The sequence below is a fragment of the Dasypus novemcinctus genome, chromosome 6, assembly GCF_030445035.2.
Source record: "Dasypus novemcinctus isolate mDasNov1 chromosome 6, mDasNov1.1.hap2, whole genome shotgun sequence".
NCBI classification, from domain to species: domain Eukaryota; kingdom Metazoa; phylum Chordata; class Mammalia; order Cingulata; family Dasypodidae; genus Dasypus; species Dasypus novemcinctus.
Window position 1 is genome coordinate 58,016,535 of NC_080678.1, and position 21,258 is coordinate 58,037,792.

A 21,258-nucleotide genomic window follows, 5' to 3' on the forward strand; every position below is an offset into this window, starting at 1 on the left:
TCTTAGGGAAGGTACATTTAAAAACCAAGTAGTCAGGAAAACATTCTAGTTTAGCCAGAGCTTTTGTTTTCCATAGTGGGGCGATAGGAACCTTGTAAAATTTTCAATTGACGTACAATCAGATATGATCAGACTGATCCAAATTAGGAAAGGAGTTCTTGGAAGTCTCGCAGTTTTTTGCCTACCAATCACCTGACCGTTCCTTAACTTTTCCTTCAATAACAAGGCAAAGCTGAGCAGCATAACTCCCAGCTCTCTCAGTTTGGGTTCAGATTTGTTCCCAGCAGTCTTCCATATGGCAAAGAACATCCATCTTTTCTTTTCTTTTTAAAAAAGTGTTAATGAAGAGATAATCTGCTCTTGAGTCAGATTACTATGAATTACTCTACCCTCCTCCCTCTCCTACATTTTATTTTCCATTTTGCCCCCATATCTTGCATCAGTTTCTGTGAAGACACATTTCTGATAGAAAAGACAAAGGGTGACCTCAGACTGCTATATTCCTGGTAAAGACAGTTAAATCCCTTCCTTTTTACAGCTTACTCACACTTCTGTCTTGTATGTGTGTGTGTTTTCAGTAAATGTCTTGTTCCCTGGGTTCAAATATATTTCAGGAGCAATTAAGGAAGAACAAAAGCACTTTAAAGAACATCAGACACAAGATTGGTAGTACCAGCCAGCCTAATTGCTACAGTTTCTTTTTAATTACTGTGGTATTATTAGTGAATTATTTTAAACAGATTCTATTTAGGGCATGTGCCAGTGACACACTTTGGTGTCAGGAATTTTACCATTATGGGCCTGGGACCCTTAGAGGTTTGCCCCACATTCTGAGTTCTTTTCTGAGTAAGGCACAACTTTCAACTTGATCAGAGGAGGCAGGCTGTAGCTGGTATTGCTGATGACATGTCTTGGGAGCTCACGTGTGGCTGCTGAAACTGGGCTGGGGACAGAGTGGAAATGGGCTAAGCATCAGGCAAGGAGATTTGTGCTGAAGGAGGGTGTTTCTGTGGTGTATGATACAGGTCAATAAAAACAAAATATTCCATACATATTTTATTCACATTTTCCATAAAATTGAAAAAGCATCAATTGACTATATCAAAAAGAAAGAAAGAATGAAAGTACAAAAGAAAGAAATTAAGAAAAGATAAAGGAAAGGACACCAAAGGGTGAGTGTGGGAGCTGATGCAGTTTATTAAGTGGGGCCTGGAAGTCTTTCCAGCCACCCTGACACCAGCCCTGTTAGCAGACTCAAGGCTTCTGAGAGGGAAATGTGGGAAAACCTGAAGATACACTCCTAATGTCCTGGGTGGTGCTGCAGGGACAGTTTTCTTGACTATCTTTTCAAGTGAGATTGGGACTATTTGTGTTACATCCTGTACCACCATACTTTCATATCTGTGGGTATCAGATACAGGTCAACTGTCTCTGAGCCTTTGAGCTTCTGGCAAGTGCCTTAGGTTGTTAGCTAGATCTGTTAGGGAGCAAGGGCTCCCTGCCAGATGTGCACAGAGGTCAATTCTATGACATCAGGATTTTGAGAAAAGAAAGAACTTTAATGCAAAGTCAACTGGCATGGCGCCAGTAGACAAGGTTCAAATCTGTCTCCCCAATCTGAGTGCTAAGGGAGATTATATGGGAGGTGAGAGATGGGGACAGAAGTGGGGAGGTTTGACTTGGCACAGTCCAACTGGTTAATTATAGAGTTGTCCATGTGTGGTAGAGTGGATTTTAGGCTGTATCGTCCTGATTGAAGGATCCCTTTTTTGATCTGCTTCCTGTGTCTCCCTGACCTCATGATCATGGTACCGAGAGAGGTGATCTCTGTTCCCAGTGTCTCAAAGGTCATCTAAAGGACAAGAGTCAGTATTTTCTGCTCATGCTCTTATAAGACCTGCAGTTAAACAAGCTTAGAAGAAAAGGTTACAAAAACTGAGGACACTAATCCCCCTGTTCAAAAACTGGTTTTGGCTTGCCCAGTTTCAGATCCAATTGGGTAGGAGTCTATTCCAAAATAATATTTATTGGGTTGCTCTAGTAGTATTCACTTGTAACAGAAAATCTGTGGATTTTCTAGGAACTGTATGCCTCTGCCTCCCAGGAGGTAACTGGGCCGCTGGCTTCAGCTCACCAGTGGGTGAATATGACGGATGTCACCATCTGGCTCAATTCCACCCACACAGTAAGTGTCAGTGAGTCACAGGGTAAAGCTTATTATGCCACAGGGTAAAGCTCCGGGCTGATCTCATTATGTACTTGCAGCTTAACTTCTGTTTCCTTTTTGGTTTTTTGTTTTGTTTGTAAAAATCTTTCCTTTAGGCAAAAACCTGTAAACCGGCACTGGGTTACAGCTTTGCAGCTGGCACAATCGATGGAGTTGGAAGCCTCAATTTTACACAGGGTAAGATGAAGTCTATTGAAATCCGTGGTTCCAGGTTATGGAGCTTTAGAGTTCTGTTCCCTGATAGGATTTCATGGTAGCCAGTACATTGATTATTTCTAGTTTTAAACTCAGGGCAATGCAGGTTTTGCAGGTTTGTATATGATAGACCATAATTCCCAGGGGTAGAGGACTTATCTTTCCATGAAGTCAAATATAATCAGAGGCAAATTCTTTTTGCATTTTGATCTATAGATGATTAATTAAGTTGTGCTGGGGCTGAGATGAGGTTGAGAGAGTAGGGAAGGGGATTGTTGTATCATCAATAATATGAAGAAGCTCTTCACATACCATACAATTTACCCATTTAAAGTATGCAATTAATGGTATTTAGTATATTCACAGATATAAAACCATGACCACAGTCAATGTTAGAACACTTGAGTAATGTGAAATGGTTCACATTAGTTCTCACCTCTCAACCCCTCATCTCCCTGCTCCTCTCCCAGCTCTAAGCAACCACTGATCTATTTTCTGTCTCTATAGAATTTCCTATTCTTGACATTTCATATGAATGGAATCATATAATATGTGGTCCTTTGTGACTGGCTTCTTTCTTCCATCATAGTATTTTTGAAGTTCATACATGTATCAATCAGTATGTCATTATTTTTAATGGCTGAATAATAGTCCATTGTTTATTTTTTTAATGCATTCATCTTTCGATGGCCATCTGAATTTTTTCTGCCTTTTCATAATTATGAATAGTAGTGCTGTAACATTCATGTTCAAGTTTTGTGTGGACCTATATTTTCACTTCTCTTGGGTATGTATCTAGGAGTGGAATCTCTGGGTGATACGGTAGCAGTGGGTGATATAGTAATAATTCTATGTTTAATTCTATGTTTAAATATTTGCCAGGTTGTTTTCCAGAGACTATACCATTTTACATTCCTACAAACAGTGTCTGAGGGTTCCCATTTCTCCATATTCTTACCAACATTTATCATCTGATTTTTTATTCTATCCAGCCTAGTGGGTGTGGAGTGGTATTTCATTGTGGTTTTGATTTGTGTTTTTCCTGATGACCAATGATATTGAACATCTTTTCATGTTTTTATTGACCATTTGTACATCTTCCTTGGAGAAAAGTCTATTTATATGCTTTACATATTTTTAATTGAGTTATTTTTCTTTTTATTCTTGAGTTGAAAGAGTTCTTTAGGTTTTATGGATACAAGTTCCTTATCAGATCCATGATTTACAAATAATTTCTCCCATTCTGTAGCTTGTCATTTTACTTTTTGTTTGTGTTCTTTGAAGCACAAAAGTTTTAATTTTGATGAAGTACAAATTACCTATTTTTTCTTTTGTTGCTCATATTGTTAGTTTCATATCCAGGAATCCTTTTGCCAAACCGAGGTCATGAAGATTTATTCCCATGTTGTCTTCTAAGAGTTTTGCAGTTTTAGCTGTTATATTTAGGTCTTTGACCCATTTGAGTTAATTTTTGCATTTAGTGTGATGTGAGTCCAACTTCATTCTTTTGCTTGTGGATATCCAGTTGTCCAAACATCATTTTTGGAAAGATTGTTCTTTACCTACTGAATGGTCTTGGCACTCTTGTTGAAAATCACTTGACCATAGACACATGGTTTTATTTCTGGGCTCTCAATCCCTTTCCTTTGATCTATATGTCAATTGTTAGGCCAGTATCACACTTTCTTGATTATTTTTGTTTTGTAGTAAGTTTTCACATTAGAATGTGTAAGCACTCCTACTTGTTCTTATTTTTCAAGACTTTTATCTATTTTGGATCCCTTGCAATTTCATATGAATTTTAGAATCAGCTTGTCAATTTCCACAAAAAAGTCAGCTGAGATTCTGATATGGATTGCATTGAACCTGTAGATTGATTTAGGGAGATTTGCCAGCTTAACAATATTAAGTCTTCCAATTCATGAACATGGGATTCATTTCCATTTATTTAGATCTTCTTTAATTTCTTTCAACATTTTGTAGTTTTCAGACTATAAGTTTTACTCTTCTTTTGTTAAATTTATTCCTAAGTAGTCTATTATTTTTAATGCTATTGTGAATGGAATTGCTTTCTTGTCTTCATTTTCATATTGTTCATTGCAAGTATACAGACATGTAATTTATTTTTGTCTATTAATAATTTATCCTTCAACTTTGCTAAACTAGTTTATTAGTGCTGATAATTTTTCAGTGGATTCTTTAAGCTTTTTTTCTGTACATGGTTATGTCATTTGTGAATAGAGATAGTTTTACTTCTTCCTTTCCAACCTAGGTGCCTTTTATTTCCTTTTGATTTTCTAGTTGTCCTGGCTAGAATCTACAGTACAATTTTGAATGGGTGAGATAAGGACAGACTTCCTTGTCTTGTTCTTGACCCAAGAGAAAAACAACCAGTTTTTCAACCATATGATATTAGCTGTGATAAATATGCCCTTTATCAGGCTGAGGAAATTTCCTTCTATTCCTAGTTTCTTGAGTGTATTTATCTTGAAGGGTATTGGATATTGTCACAGGCTTTTTTTTGTATCTATTGAGATTATCATGTGATTTTTGTTTTTATTCTATTGCGATGATGTGTTTTATCAATTGAGTTTTTGGATGTTAAACCAACTTTGCATTCCTGCAATAAATCCCACCTGATCTAGTTGATAATTCTTTTTATTTTTTGTTGAACCTTGTTTGCTTGTATTTTGTTAAGGATTTTTCCATCTAAAATTATAAAAGATATTAGTAAAGATACTAGTCTGGTTTTCTTTACTTGTCATGTCTTTGAATGGTTTTGGTATCAGGGTAATACTGGCATCATAGAATGAGTTGGGAAGTGTTCCTTCTCTTCTAGTTTTTGGAGGAGTTTGTGAAGAATTGGTATTCATACTTTAAATATTTGGTAGACTTGTGAAACCATCTGGGCCTGGACTTTTCTTTGTGAGTAGTTACTGATTACTAATTCAATCAGGTTGTCTATTTCTTCTTGAGTCAGTTTTGGTAGTTTGTGTTTTTCTGGGAATTTTCCATTTAATCAAAGTTATCTAACTTATTGGCATGCATACTATTATTCAAAGTATTCTTTTATAATACTTTTTATTTCTGAAAAGTCAGTGGTAATGTCCCCTATTTCACTTCTTATTCTAATACAATGATTCTTCTCTCTGTTTTTCTTAGTCAATCAAGCCACAGGTTTGCCAACTTTGTTGCTCTCTTCAAAAAGCCAGCTTTTTGTATAATTATTTTTTTCTTTCTTGTTTTTCTGTTTCATAAATTTCTGCTCTAATATTTATTTCCTTCCTTACCCTTGTTTCAGTGTGAGACCATCTCTTCCTTTTCCAGTTTCTTAATGTGGAAGATAAGGTTATTGATTTGAGATCTTTCTTCTTTCTTAAATTGGCATTTATAGCTATACATTTCTTTCTAAGCTCTACTTTTGCTCCATACCGTAAGTTTTGATAAGTTATGTCTTCATTTTCATTCATCTTAAAGTATTTTCTGATTTCCTTTTTGTATTTATTCTATCACCCATTGGTTATTTAGGAGTGTGTTGTATAAATTCCACGTATTTGTGCTTTTCCCCAATTTTTCCTGCTATTGATTTCTATTTTCATTCTATTGCAGTTAAAGAACATACTTCATATTATTTTTAAATTTTTATGTTTACTGAGGCTTGTTCTATAGTATAGCATATGGTATATCCTGAAAATGTTCCATGTACATTTTAGAAAAATGTGTGTTCTCTTTTTGGGTGGCATACACTATAGATGTCTATTAGATCTAGTAGTTTTACAGTGTTTCTCAAGTCTTCTATCTCTCTTTTGATTTTTTGCCTGGTTCTGTCTATTACTGAAAATGGGCTATTGAAGTCTCCAACTATTATTGATGAATTGTTGACTTTTTCTTTCATTTCTGTCAGTTTTTACTTCATGTATCTTGATGCTCTGTTATTAGGTGCATACATGCTTATAATTATTGTAACTCACTGAAGGCTTACAGATTTTCAGGTCATAGGATTTGTAGTTAACAAATTTTCCCCCAGAGTATGGATTTCGGGCTTGGTTTTTACAGCTTGTGTGTTTGTATATGTGTGTGTGTGTATTTAAATGGAGAATCAGGAAGGCTCCTTCAGGGACCAAAAACAAGACAGCCAGTACTGCAGATTGAATGTGTCATTTTTAGTTTTCAAAACAGGAAAAAAAGTGATTTAGTTCATAGATATATAGTTTATTATATTATATTGTTTTAATTGCAACATGGGGAGCAAGAGCAATAGAAATAACACTTCACAGATGTTTAACAAAACATATTCTTTTTTTCTTTTGACCACACTGAGGACTGAACTAATTAATTGCTTCTACTTTAGGATACACAGAAAATTTTGCCTTTTACATTATTCAAACTGTTTGGTATCATTTAGCAACAACTTTAATAGAATTTCTGAACCTCCTAAAAGGATTGCTGGGCAATATTATTGAAAATGATTGCTTTTTTTCAGAAGGTTGGTTCAATAAATCATATTGATCATAACATTTACAATAGGGACAACAGCAGACAGTCCAATGTGGGACACCATTCGGGACCAGATCCTGGGCAAGCCATCCGAAGAAATCAAAGAATGTCATAAACCAAAGCCAATCCTTTTTCACACTGGAGAGGTAATGCGTCCTGATTATTATATTTTTACTTTTAAATTTGTGAATTGTCAAATAATGAATGGTAGATCTCTATTGATGTGGGAGGTGTTATTCAGGTATTCCCACATCAAAGTTTTAATATTTCAAATATGGATGCTATGGATCTAACACTAATGAATAAGTGACAACCTTTTTGTAAAAATGATAAAGAAACAGAGCAATTCAAACACTGGAAAAGGGAGATTGGATTAGCATTTACCCTATTCTGGATTCATTTTTATTGGCTCCAGGAAGGGTATCCACATAAAAATCTTTGCAGAGGAGAACATATTAGGTTATATAAAAAGGAACAGTTTGTGTCTCAACATATCCAGGCAACAGTATTTACTAATGCAATCTTTTAACACTCCTTTGGAACATGTGTTTTCACATGTATTTCACAAGTCAAAAGATCATGTTTGTGTTCATAAAGCATGAATTGTCAAAGTAAAAAAAATAGATTTTTAAAATATTCAATTAAAATTCTTGAGAAAGGGAGCGACTATAATTCAGTGGTTGATGTGCCTGCCTTGCACGTAGGAGGTCCTGAATTCAATCCCTGGTACTGCCTAAAACCAAAACAAACAAACAAAAAAATCTTGGGAAAGAAGAGAGAATGGAAAAGAAGTAATGAAGGAAAAAATTCGACACCAATCTGAATTTGGAAAAGGATAGATTCTCTGAGAGAGACTATGGAAAATAAGGCAAGATTTGGGAATTGAAAACTTTAAAATTGTACTAGAGTAAGAAGGGTAACCACTAAATTAGGCCATTCCAAAAGATGAAACTTCTGATTCTATTGTCTGTATGAGGATAGTTACAGTAGTATTCTAGGGGAACTCTTGCTTATCCATTACACATTGTGATTCCACAATGACAAATAAACCAAAAACCTCATTGATGAGAAAAAAACCAACTTAATAGGAAATTGGCATTTGCGAGTCACCTGTTATAACCAGGACATAAATACCCAGATACAATATTTAATAATATGTCATAAACTGGAAAGAAAATCTATGATTGTAGGATTAAAGATCAAAACCAGCTAAAAACATTTTAAGTTCTTTAATAAAGGAGATTTTTTGTTTCTTGGCCATAGTAAGAGTAATATGCCTAACACAATTTTCGTGTTTGGGTTCTTAGTTGTCAATACCTCATCCCTGGCACCCAGATATTGTTGATGTTCAGATTATTACTCTTGGGTCCTTGGCCATAACTGCTATCCCTGGGGAGTTTACGTAAGTTCTTTTTATTTCTTAGTAAAAAATGTGTTTTATTATTTGTGCCTTTTGGTTGGAATCCTTATCAGTGACAGATATTTCTATATTGGTCTTTTTGAATCCTACTATATTGTGTTTTCTAACAGTGACAATTCTTCTTACCCTTTTTTGTTGGATCCACTGAGGAATAAATTTCTCTACTTCTGTTACTGGTAGGGTAACTCAAGGCAGCTTTGAAGCAAGCATGAACATTTGAAAACTTACCATTCCAAATTAAAATGATGCTATGAATTATCATATCAGTAGAAGGGCTTGAAATAATAGTAAAATACTGGTACTTGAAATAATTACTTTAGGCAATAAAAACAAGGAGGAATGTTTTAATCCTGTTCCATCTGCTGTCTTTCCTATCTCAGTAAATGACAATTTTATATACTACAATTCCTCTGGCCATAAATCTTGAAGTCATCCCTTAATCTTCTCTTTTTCTCTTTTCTCTCATTCCATCAAATTCTGCATACTCTGAACAACCATTTCTGTCACTGCCCTCATGTGTAAGCCATCATTATCTCTCAGCTAGATTATTGCAAAAACTTCTTATCTGGTCTCCTTGCTTTCTCCTTTACCCATCTATAATCTTTTCTCAACATAGCAGTCAGACTAATCTCTTTAAAACCCAAGTTAGATTGTGTCATCTCTTGTTCAAAACCCTAAAATAGCTTTCCGTCTCAGTCCAGGTGTATCCTCAAACCCTTACATTATCCTCCAAGGCCTTCTTGAGCTGGCCCTCAGCAACCTCTCTGATCTGATTTCTTACGGCTCTTTCCCTTGCCCTCTGCTTCAGGTACATTGGCCTCATTGCAGTTCTCAGACTTCCCAAACACGCTCCTGTCTCAGGAACTTTGATCCTTCTTCCTGAAACACTTTCCCTCCAGTTATCCCCATGGATGGCTCTTATTCCTTCCATTTTTTGGTCTTATCCCACTTTCACAGAGATGTTAGTCCTGATCAGGCTATGTAAAATAGCCTTCACCCACCGTACCATCACCACTATCACTGCCTTAATCACCACTACTACTATCATCACCAAATGACCACTACCATTCCCTTTCTCTTTACCCTGCTTTATTATTCTCCATAGGACTTACCGTCCTCTAGTTTTTTTTATCTGCTTATTGGTCATCTCCCCTCAGAAGAATGTAAGCTCCATACTGAATCCTTGCACCTTGAAAGTGGGCGTGGTATGTATTAGGTGCTCAGTGTGTAATTGAAGGATTAAATGACTGAGTGAAATGGGGAGTTCCTTGTGGACCAGAACAATATAATTTCTACCTCCTTAGCTCTTATAACAGAGAAGCAACCTACATAATTCTGTTGAATCAATGAATGGAAAATGACTGATTATTTGCCATTGGGTTAATCAATTCTGATTCTCTCCTTTGGTTAGTTGACTGATTCTAATTTAGAATTTGCTTTAAAATCTGTTTGGACGATAGGAAAGTCAGGGAAAAAGCTTAACTTTCATTTTGCATGGTCATTGAGTTCCTACGTACTTTAGATTGTGTGAAGAGCCAGGGTAACTTTTAGAATTTCACTGCAAGTCTTTCTACATATTTTGAACACATTCTCAATAGGAAAACAGTTAATTCTGTTTTCTTGACTCAGGACCATGTCTGGACGAAGACTACGGGAGGCTGTTCAAGCAGTAAGTTAAAAATAAAATATCTAAATTTTAAATTCCTAAATGCTTTCATATTGGGGAAGAGGAAAAACTCCCTATCTTTATGATCTGGTATCTTTTAAAATAATCTTTCCTTGGTTGACCAACATTTCATAGTTCTTGTTTAAATGTGAATATGAAAAACTGGTATATAAGGCCAAACTTTAACAATATAAGAAAATTGCCTTGTTAAAAATATTTTATTGGTATTTGTGCGTAGGTAATTTAACAATTGACGTTTTTTTTTTATTAAACAGTGACGAACCCCTAAATACCTTAATATCTTAAAGTCAACAGTCTAAATAAAATTCCTCACATGTGGGGAATTCTGTGTTTTATCATCATTTATGACTTTCCTATATTCAGTATTGAAAAGGATTCTCAAATGGCAAAATCAGCACATGTCCTGTTACTTGAAGCTGGAAATAACTACTCTGATTAGGAAATTGATTTTAAAAATCTGTGCTTTAGTAATAAGAAGATTCTGCCTCGTGAATGCAACATCATTATGATATTCATTGCCTCTTTGGCTTGCTTACTTGTGCAGAGTTATGGCTGTAAATTTTCAAAAAGGATTGCTTGATATTTCTGCATTGCCAGGCAGTTTTCATCATTAGGAAGAATTTTTTTTAACAAATCAATTTATTGATACATATTAATAAAGCATAAATCTATCCAAAGTGTACAATCAATGGTATTTGGTATAATCACATAGTTGTGCAGTCATCACTTTAATCCTTATTAAAGCATTTTCATTATTCCAATAATAAATAATAAAAAACAAAAAACAGACAAACAAACAAGCAAAAACTCATGACCTCTCAATCTCCCTATACTTCCTCTGCTGTACATAACTGCTAAACAAATAAAAACTCATCACCTCCTAATTTCTCTGCTCTGCCTGCCACATGTAACTGCTATTCTGTCTCTGTCTCTCTAGTTTATTTATATTTAAATTTTATAAAAAAAACTTATATATGCAATATTACCCATATTTGTTCTTCATGTGAGATTTCACTGTTACACCATCCCATGTTACATTTTTAGCTTTCCTTCTAGTAATATACATGTCCTTAGACATTCCCTTTTAACCACTGTCATACCCATATAATGGCTCTGCTAGTTACAAACACTATGATGTGCTTTCACCATTTCTATTCTTTTCCAAAGATAAACACCAATTCTTCACAGATTAAACTTCAGCTCTCCATTCTCTACCTTCATTCTATTTTCTGGTGACCTATATTGTAATTATTAACTCCATAAGTTTACACAATATATTTAGTTCATAATAGCACAATCATACAGTATTTGTCCTTTTGTATCTGACTTGCTTTACTCAACAAGTTCCTCCAGGTTCATCCATGTTGTCATATGCTTCAAGACTTCATTTCTTCTTTCAGCTGCATAATATTCCATCATGGGTATACACCATAATTTGTTTATCCATTCATCAGTTGATGGCTATCTGGGTTGTTTGCATCTTTTGGCTATTGTGAATAATACTGCTATGAACATACATCAGTTTGCAGATGTCTGTTCGTGTCACTGCTCTCAGTTCTTCTGGGTATATAACTGTGGTATTGCTGGGTTACATGGCAAGTCTGTATTTGACTTTCTTAGGAAATGTCCTCCACAGTGGTTGTACCATTCTACATTTCATTAGGAAGAATTTTGGTAAAAGAAGCCTCTTACATTGATGATTCATATCTATGATTGTATGTTATGTAAACTGGAATGAGAGTATAGTTTAAGGTGAAGAGTAATTTATTGGTCTCTGCCTTTCCTTCCTAGGAATTTGCTTCTTATGGGATGCAGAATATGACTGTTGTTATTTCGGGTCTATGCAATGTTTATACCCATTACATTACCACCTATGAAGAATACCAGGTAAAACAAAGAGTTCTCATCATTTAAATAAATTATACCTCGATCAAGTCTATAATGTCAAATGCAGGTTTTCTTTCTAGACTCCCCAAAAACCATATTTCTGAGAGATGATTTTGCCTTAGAGCAGGTAAGAGAATGATAGACTAGAGGTTGTATTTGGGAATTCCAGGTTCACCATTTCCAAGTTCAGGTCAGAATTCTAGTCTCACTGACTTCCACTCTTCCTGAAATTAATTACTTTATCGAGGGTACTGGTAATAATCTTGGGTTGTGGCGTGCAACATCCCTAACCTTATCTATAATGCAGCTGGTGCTTTGGTGCCTTAACCCTATGTAGAACCTGGAAAAACTCCCATTTTGATAGCTACATTTTCTTCCCCAGGGACCTCATATGTGGGAAGCCAGTGCTCAACCACTGAGCCACATTGGCTCTTCTAGCTTGGTGTTTTTGTTTGTTTTTGCTTTTTTTTTTTTTGGACCTGAACTAAACCTGGAACCTCCTATGTGGGAAGTAGGCACTCAACTGCTTAAGTCACATCAGCTCCCTGATAGTTACTATTTTTTTAATGCATTAGCTTAGCACTTAGTACACATGATCATAAGTAATCCACACAATAAGCTATGGCATTGGGTATTATTATATCCATGGTATAGATTAAGATACAGTCTCATAGAGTTTAGGGAGATTGGTGACTATAATATTTCTTTGTTTATAATAAGTTAAGAAAGTAGCCCAACAGAAGTTGAAACAGCCCAGAAGCCCATAATTAATGATTTCTAATACAGTGTAGCTGCTGGTATATCTTGGCAGTTTGTACAGAGGCATGCAGTCTACATCTTGACAAATGTTCAGGGATATCAGCTGTGGAATCTCCCCTGATGCTCTCTGCAGGCTTTACTAAAGGTCCCTGCCTTCTAGGAAATTCTGCTGAATAAGAGTTAACTTGGATAAATATATATGGGAAACATTACAGATTTTTTTCACTGATCTCTATGTGTTATTTTGCATTTCATTCAATTATGACTCAAAACAAATACACAGTAGTAATAGCAGTACCTCCAACTTTATCGCCAGTAGGAATCATGGATATTTTCATATCAAAAATACAGCGATTGCAGATCTGGAAATATCTTACTCTCATCACTTTCTGAAATCACAGTAGTTATTAGATTGGCTGCTAGAACTTATTTAATAATGGAATGGAAAGGTGCATGTATTACTATAATCACAAAATTGGTTTATTATAGTTTGACAAGCTCATTTCCCTCTAAACGGTTTTCTTTTTCAATTCCATGTATTTTATCTTATGTATTTAGAAATAGTATTCTGAGAGGGGTCCATAGGCCTAGCTGACTGCCAAAGGAGCCCATGCAAAAACAAGGTTAGGAACCCCTACTAGATTGTCTCCTAGCTTAAGAACATGCATCCTTAAAGGATTATTATTTACTCATTCATTTATTCACTCATTCATTCCACAAATATCTGCTGTGACATACTCTGTAAACTACTGACTAGGGCCTAATGGTGAGTAAGAATCTGCCCCAACTCTCAAGACCTCTAGAGGTTAATGGTCTAGTGTAAAGCAGAGGCTACAACAGATGATTACATGTCTGTGAAAGGTATGCACGAGATGCTATGAAAACATCGAGAAAGAACACCAATCTAGATTGAGGTCACCCTATTTGAGGACAGGAACTGGCAGGTTTTCAGGAAGATGTATTATCTGAGTTCTTGAGAATGAAAGTTTCTAAGTAACTAAAGGTTAGTCAGGCAAATAAAAGTTAGGAAGGTGTTCCATATAGAGGGGACTACATATGCAAACTTAGCACATTTAAGGGTCTGTAATTAATTGAGTACTATAGAGTAAATAATTGTATGGTGATGGTAATGAAACAGTTTCTAGAGTGGGAGCAGTGGTTCGCTGATGGAGGGACTTAAGTGCTGTGCTTCAGAGCTTTGACTCATTAAGGAAGGTTTGGGGGAACTGCAGTAGGATTCAAAGCAAGATAATGTTCATATCAAATTTGTAATTTAGAATGTAGACTAGGATGGCAGTGTGAAAAATTAATTGGAAGGGCAGGTCTAGAAGTGAGAACTGATTATGATGTTGTAGTTACTAAGTTACTATCTGGGTGAGATAAGAGTTTGAATTAAGGTAAAAATAGTAGAAACAGAAGAAAATGGAAGAACTTAAAAGATTTTAAGGGGATAGAATAACATGACTTGTAGACTTACAAGATGTAGGATGAGGGAGTGAGAGGGGTTTAAGATACCTGCCAGATGATTCTTACTTGGGAGACTGGGAGGATGGAATTGACTGAGATGGACAAGGCTGCAGGGAAACCTGATATGTCTGTGATGATGAATTCCATTTTAGATTTGATTAATTTGATGTTCCTGTGGAACATTGAAAGGCCTGGCATTCAGGTAATAGGAAATGTAGTTGTCTTTGGGGTGGGTTAAATATCTTTCTCCAGATAGTACCATGAGCGCTCAATATATCTAGGAGTTCCTAAGACTCTTTTTAGCCTGTTTTTCTCCTGCTGTGTGCCCTTGGAGGGCATTTTGTGGGGTTTTTTTTTTTTTTTTGAGATTAGCATTTACAAGTACTTACAATAGATATAAGATAGGAGCTATTCCTCTACTTCAGATTAAATGGATTAACAGTCCAAATGGCATAAACTAAGAGAACCCGTTGTCTTTAATATGTAGTTGATGGGAGTCATTCACTTTGGCTGGTTAATGGGAAATGCCTGGTCTCCTTTGTTCTAATAAATCTTGAGTTTTGCCAGTTTTGAATTATGTGAGATCTTCAAGTGTCATCCCTCACCTAAGATGTGACACCTCTATAAATGGACTGAGATGTGCAGAACCACATACAACTCTCTCCTGCAGGTTCAGCGGTATGAGGCAGCATCTACTATTTATGGACCACATACTCTGTCTGCTTACATCCAGCTCTTCAGAGGCCTTGCTAAGGCCATTGCTACGGTAACCAAGTATTGTATGTGTGTGTGTCTCAGGGGTGTGAGGGTGTAGAACAAATAAAGGAGAGCCTTTGCTACGAGTGTTCAATTTCCTTCAAAACTTTCATGGTTTAAAAAAATTTAATAGCTACAAGATAGCTTTAAGAAATGAAAGTGATAGTAAAATTCAGATTCAATTAATATCCTTTGGTGGTGACAGTTTTATTTTCCATATATATTGTCTCATATTATCCTCACAATCATAATGATAGTTAAAGAGGTATCATTTTCCCCATTTTTCAGGTGAGCAAATAGGTTCAGTGATGATAAGTGACCAGGCTTATTGTAAGTGAAGTTAAACTAGAGTTCTGTCATCCAAACACTTTGCCAGCTGAAATGAACATCAATTCTAAGATGCTCATTTTTCATGTTATAACATCTCTGAATTTGCGATGCATCAGTAGAACCTTACAATAATACTTAGCATGCTTTTAGTTTGTTGGTGGTTCAAAAATATTAATAGTTGTTATAATCCAGTGGAGTCTTAGATTTGATGAAACATTGTCATATCTTGGAAGGCACACTCTGTGTATATAACATGTTATTCACTTAAGGGAACTTCACCTGTGGAAATCTTCCCTTTTGGGTGTAATTATTTATGAAGCTGCACTGTGATAGATGATTAGTCAACAACCAGGGTAAAGAATATAAAATAATAAGCAGACCCTTATATAAAGCCAACAGTCCCAATAAAATGCGTGAAACAATTACAGCATAGTAAAGACAATAAAACACTTTTAAAGAAACTGTTTGGATGTATTAAATTAAAAAAAAAGAAATTCCTGATTCTATAGATAAAAAATTGAATATTGGCAATTTCATATGCTTCTATTTAATTAGTTGGTTTTGAAATTTTAGGACAATGTAAATTTAATAAATATTTGGGATATATTTTAATTATCTGTTTATTGTTTTATCATAAAATTCCTCTTAATTTTAAGTCTGATACATTTTTCTCAAAGTAGAACCTTATTTTTCATGATAAAAGTTATACCTACTTATAGAATGATCAGATTATACAAGGAAGTATAAACCTATAACCCATTCCTAGAGATTAACCACTGTTTAACTTCATTACAGTCATAGGTCTATAGTTCTTGCCATGGATTTTTTTTTTTTAGGAGGTTCTGGGGATAGAACATGGGACCTCATATGTGGGAAGCAGGTGCTCAATCATTTGAGCTATAACTCTCCCAACCATGGATATTTATTGAAGAAAAATGCAATTCATTTTGAGAAATTTTGTTTTCACAGTCAACTTTATGGTTATACATTTTAAAACTAGGTATGTAATCTTGAGGAAATCATTGAGTATGCCCAAGCCTATTTTCTCATTTGCAAAATGGGAATGATAATACACAACTACCTCATATAGCTATAAATATTAAATGTATACATTGATAACATATGAAAGGCTATTTCAGATTTGATATTAGTGTTTTGATAACACTAATAATGGTGATAAAAACATAGATTAAGCCAGTCAGGACATAGAATGATTTTAAATTAAAAATATATTTATTATATTCTTTAAATAACAGAGAGATGGACTCAGAAAAAGATTTGGTACTAACTGGGTGAGAGAGGCTTAAAACATTTCAAAAATGAAAAGAATAAGACACTATGCATGATTGTTTTGTAAACTCATAACTTCTCTAATTAAAAAAAAAAGCCTCATAAAAGAATAATGACAGTCATGTTATAAAGACTTATCCTGTCCAAAATCACACCATTAAAAATGGAAGATTCAGAATTTAGATCTGAATTAATTGCTTCGAAGCTTGCACTCTGATTAATGTGCTATATAGCCTGTGGGAATGAAAGTGTTGTCTAAGAAAAACTTTCCTCTAATGGCAAAAGTTGAAATTATGGAAGTCTAGGTCTGCATTTCAGCAAGGTTCCCCTCATGTTTTGTTAGAGATTGTTAGCTCTTGGAGTATGTGTGCAGTGAAGGCACATCTAGGGGTGCTAGCCTTTGATTCTACACCGTGTACTGTAAGCGAATGCTTTCTGTTCCAGGACACAGTAGCCAATCTGAGCAGTGGTCCAGAGCCTCCATATTTCAAAAATCTGATATTCCCATTAACTCCTAATATTGTGGATAATACACCAACAGGCAAAACTTTTGGGGATGTACTGCAGCCAGTGAAACCTCAGTACAGAGTGGTAAGACTTATAAAGAAATCTTGGAATTCTTTGGGAGTGGATTTTTAGGGGTAGCAATGATAATTTTGACAATTGTTCTTATCTTTGCAGAGGCTCTGCAAAAATAATACTGAGAATGGGGAAATATTTATTTTTCAGATGGTAATTATGTAAAATTGAATTTGTAAAATACAAATTATGGAACCACTCAGCTGCAGCTGAGAGTTGTCTCTTAAATCAAGGATAGGAAAAGCGAAGAAATGCAGCAGGATATGTACCACTACTATTTTTATATTGATCAATTGATCTTTTGCCCTGAAACCTTATTTATTCCTTCTAGTAGTTTTGTTTTTTAATATATTCCCTAGGAATTTCTATCTGTAGGATCATGTCCTGTATATCAGGTTCACTTATTTCTCTCTGTATTTCTTTACTGGATGTCTTCTTTCTTCTTCTCCTCCTTTCCTCTCTCTCTTTCTTTCTTTTTTCTTTTTCTTTCCTTATTGCACTATCTAGAATCTCTAATACAATGTTGAATAGAAGTTGTGCGACTGAACATCTTGCCTTGTTTCTGATCTTAGGAGGAAAATATTTAAATATTTGGTCTTTAACCATTAATATATTATTTTCTTTAGTTTTTTTTTTTTTTTGACATATTCTTTATGAAATTGAGAAAGTTTTCTTCCATGCCTACTTTGTTAACAGTTTTTGTCAGGAATGTGTGTTGGATTTTTTTCTGTCTACTGAGGTTGTAATGTAGTTTTTGTCTTTTAGTTTAGTAATATGGTATATTGCATTAAAGGATTTTTTAGATTTTAAGTCAACTTCCAATTCCTGGCATAAATCTCCTTTATTCATGGTGCATAATCCTTTTTTTAAAATTTGTTTTGATTTTGGTTTGTTAATGTTTTGATAAGGAATTTAGCATCCATGCTCATGAGGGATATTTATCAATGATTTTCCTTTCATGTATTGTCCTTGTCTACCTTTGGTATTAGGATAATGATCAGAGAATAATTTAGGAAGTGTTTTTTCCTCTATTTTCTGAAAAAGTATGAGAAAGATAGATATTATTTCTTCTTTAAATGTTTGATATAATTCACCAGTGGAGCCATATGGTACTCAACTTTGCTTTATGGCAAATTTTTAATTACTAATTCAATTTCTTTAGATATAGGCCTATTCAGATTTTCCATTTTTTTCTTCAATCAATTGTCTTTTAAGAATTTGGTCTGTACATTTCTATAAATTTGTGTCTTTTTAGGAATTTCTCTATTTCATATGAATTGTCTAAGTTGACACAAAGCTGCTCATAAAATTCCCTTAGAATCCTTTATGTTTCTGTAGAATTAGTAGTGATGTTTCCACTTTCTTCCTGATTTTGATAATTTGTGTATTCAAAAACTAACCTTTAGTTTCATTGATTTTGCCTAATATTTTTCTGGCTTCTGATTCATTGACTTTTTTTTTTTTATTGACTTTGTAATAATATTACATTAAAAAAAATATATATATGAGTTCCCATTCAACCCCACCACCCCCACCCCACCTCTCCCCCCCAGCAACACTCATTCCCATCATCATGACACATCCATTGCATTTGGTAAGTACATCTCTGGGCACCTCTGCACCTCATGGTCAGTGGTCCACATCATGGCCCATACTCTCCCCCATTCCATCCAGTGGGCCTTGTGAGGATTTACAATGTCCGGTGATTGCCCCTGAATTACATCCTGCTGTTTGCTTTGATTTTACTTTGCTTTTTCTTGTTTATTAAGCTGGAAGCATAGCTTACTTATATGTTTTAGTGTACCATTTTTATTCCTCTTTTTTAAACTATATATATTGTTTTCTTAGTTGCTATTTTAGAGACTAATATGTATCTTAACTAATCAAAATCTACTTCAGTATAATGTTAACTTTATACTCAAACAATGTAGAAAGTTTGCTCCAATGTATTACTCTTCACTTTCTTCTCCTTTATTCTATATTGTCACATTTATTACATATATATGTTGTAAACACAACAATACAATGTTAATAACTATTGTTTTATTACACAATCTTATGCATTTTAAAGACGTTAAGAGAAGACTTGGAAACAATATTTTTGAATCTTTTATATTTGCTCACATATTTACCATTTCCAGTGCTTTTCACTTTCTAGTAAGAGTTACCATTTAGAGTTAGACAAAGGACTTTCCTTAGTATTTCTTGGAAGGCAATTCTGCTAATAATATATTTTATCAGGCTTTATTTATCTTGAATGCCTTTATTTTGCCTTTATCTTTTAAGTTAGTTTTGCTGCATTCTTTGTTGTCTTATTTTTTTCTTTTACGACTTGAAACTGTCATTCCATTGCCTTTTGCACTCCACTGTTTCTGATGAGAAATCAACTGTAATCTTATTGTAGTTCCCCTGTATGTGTTCTGTTATTTTTCTCTTGCTACCTTTAAGATTTCTCTTTGTTTATGTCTTCCACCAGTTTCATGCTATGCATTAAATGTGAACCTGTTTGTGATTATCCTTCTAGGGGGTTGTTGAGTTCTGTGGATCTATAAAGAAATGTTCATTCAAATTTGGGAAGTTTTCAATCATAATTCTTCAAAAAAGAAATATGGTTCCTTTGTCTCTTTATTACTTTTTTTGGGTTCCTTTGTCTTTTTCTTACTACTTCTGGGACTTTTGTTTCACTAGTGTTGGCCCCATTGGTATTGTCCCACATGTCTCTACTAATTTTTCTTCAATCTTTTTCTCTGTTCTTAAGATAAAATAATTTAAATTGATCTGTCTTGTGGTTCACTTATTGTTTCCTCTATCATCTCACAAATGCTGTCGAGGTCCTCTAGTGAAATCTTCATTTCCACCATTGAAATTGAGCTCCAGAATTTCTATATTTGTGCCTTTTAATATTTTCTCTTTATTGAGATTCTTTGTTAATTTTAATATAAAATGTTAATTTTATAATACTTTCCTTTTATTCTTTAAACGTCATTTCCATTACTTTTTAGAACATTTTTGTAATAACCACTAGAAGTCTTTGTTGGCAAAATCTACCATCGAGGGTCACCCAGAAAGTTTTGATGGTGGCTTTTCCCTCTTAATATGGATAATCCTTTCTTGTTTGCATATCTCATAATTTTTTGTTGAATACTGGATTTTTTGGATATTGTTTTAGTTCCTGGCTGCTAAAACAAATACCATACAATGGTTGACTTCACAACAGGAATTTATTTGCTCATGGTTTCAGAGGGTAGAAGACTTCTCCTAGGGTCAGTTAGGAGGGTCATCTGGCTGGCCAGCAATCTTTGGTGTTCCTTGGTTTTTCTGTTATGTGGCATCTTCTCCTTTCTCTTCCAAGTTCCATTGACTTCCAGTTTCTGGCTGCTCCCTGTGACTTCTCTTCCTGTGTCCATTTTGTTTGCATTTAAGTACTTCAGTCAATTGGATTAAAATCCACCCTCATTCAGTTTGGGCCCATTTTAGTAACATCTTTGCAGGTCTTATTTACAATGGTTCACACCCACAGGACTGGGGCTGGGACATGTGGGGAACATGATTCAGTCCTCAGCAGATATATCATAGTACCTTACAGATGTGGTCTTACTATCCTCTTGCTTACATTCTTTCCAAAGAAAGATCTGCTATCACCCTATCTTTGTTCTTCTCTTTTTAATATCTCTTTTTTCTTTGGCTGCTTTTAGGACTTTTCTTTTTATTTCTAGTATTAAGCAATTTGATTTTGATTAACTTTGAAGTAATTTTCTTTATGTTACCTGTGCTTGGGCTCATTGAGCAACTTGGACTTGTGGGTTTATGGTTCTCAGTCAATTTGAAACTTTTCCTATTATTTATTCAAATATTTTTTCCTAGATTTCCTTTTTTATGCTCTCCTTTGGGAATGCCCCAAACCCTATATTAGGCAGCTTGAAGTTGGCCCACAGCTCACTGCTGCTCTGTTTATTTTGTTCATCTTATTTTTTCTTTATTTTGAATTTTCTTAAGTTTTTATTGCTAATCATTTCTTCTGCAATGTCTAATTTGATAATTCTATCCAATGTATTTTCTTCTCAAACATTGTAATTTTCAGTTTTAGGTGTTGAATTTTTTTTCTTTTTTAAAAAAATACCTTCCATATCTGTACTTAACATGTTCATTCACTTTTTTTGCTCC

The 21,258-nt window shown here is 34.6% G+C and overlaps 1 protein-coding gene across 3 annotated transcripts in view; it reads left to right on the plus strand.

The window, feature by feature from the left end:
- ASAH2 (N-acylsphingosine amidohydrolase 2) overlaps positions 1-21,258 on the plus strand; it is a 100,361-nt gene that overhangs the window by 69,158 nt on the left and 9,945 nt on the right. For all 3 annotated transcript variants that reach the window (XM_058298869.2, XM_023589933.3, XM_058298870.2), the window contains 8 exons: positions 2,081-2,185; positions 2,323-2,404; positions 6,950-7,065; positions 8,227-8,321; positions 9,969-10,008; positions 11,818-11,913; positions 14,810-14,905; positions 16,960-17,106. In XM_058298869.2, coding sequence (XP_058154852.1) covers positions 2,081-2,185; positions 2,323-2,404; positions 6,950-7,065; positions 8,227-8,321; positions 9,969-10,008; positions 11,818-11,913; positions 14,810-14,905; positions 16,960-17,106 — 777 coding nt within the window. The remainder of the gene's footprint in view (positions 1-2,080; positions 2,186-2,322; positions 2,405-6,949; positions 7,066-8,226; positions 8,322-9,968; positions 10,009-11,817; positions 11,914-14,809; positions 14,906-16,959; positions 17,107-21,258) is intronic.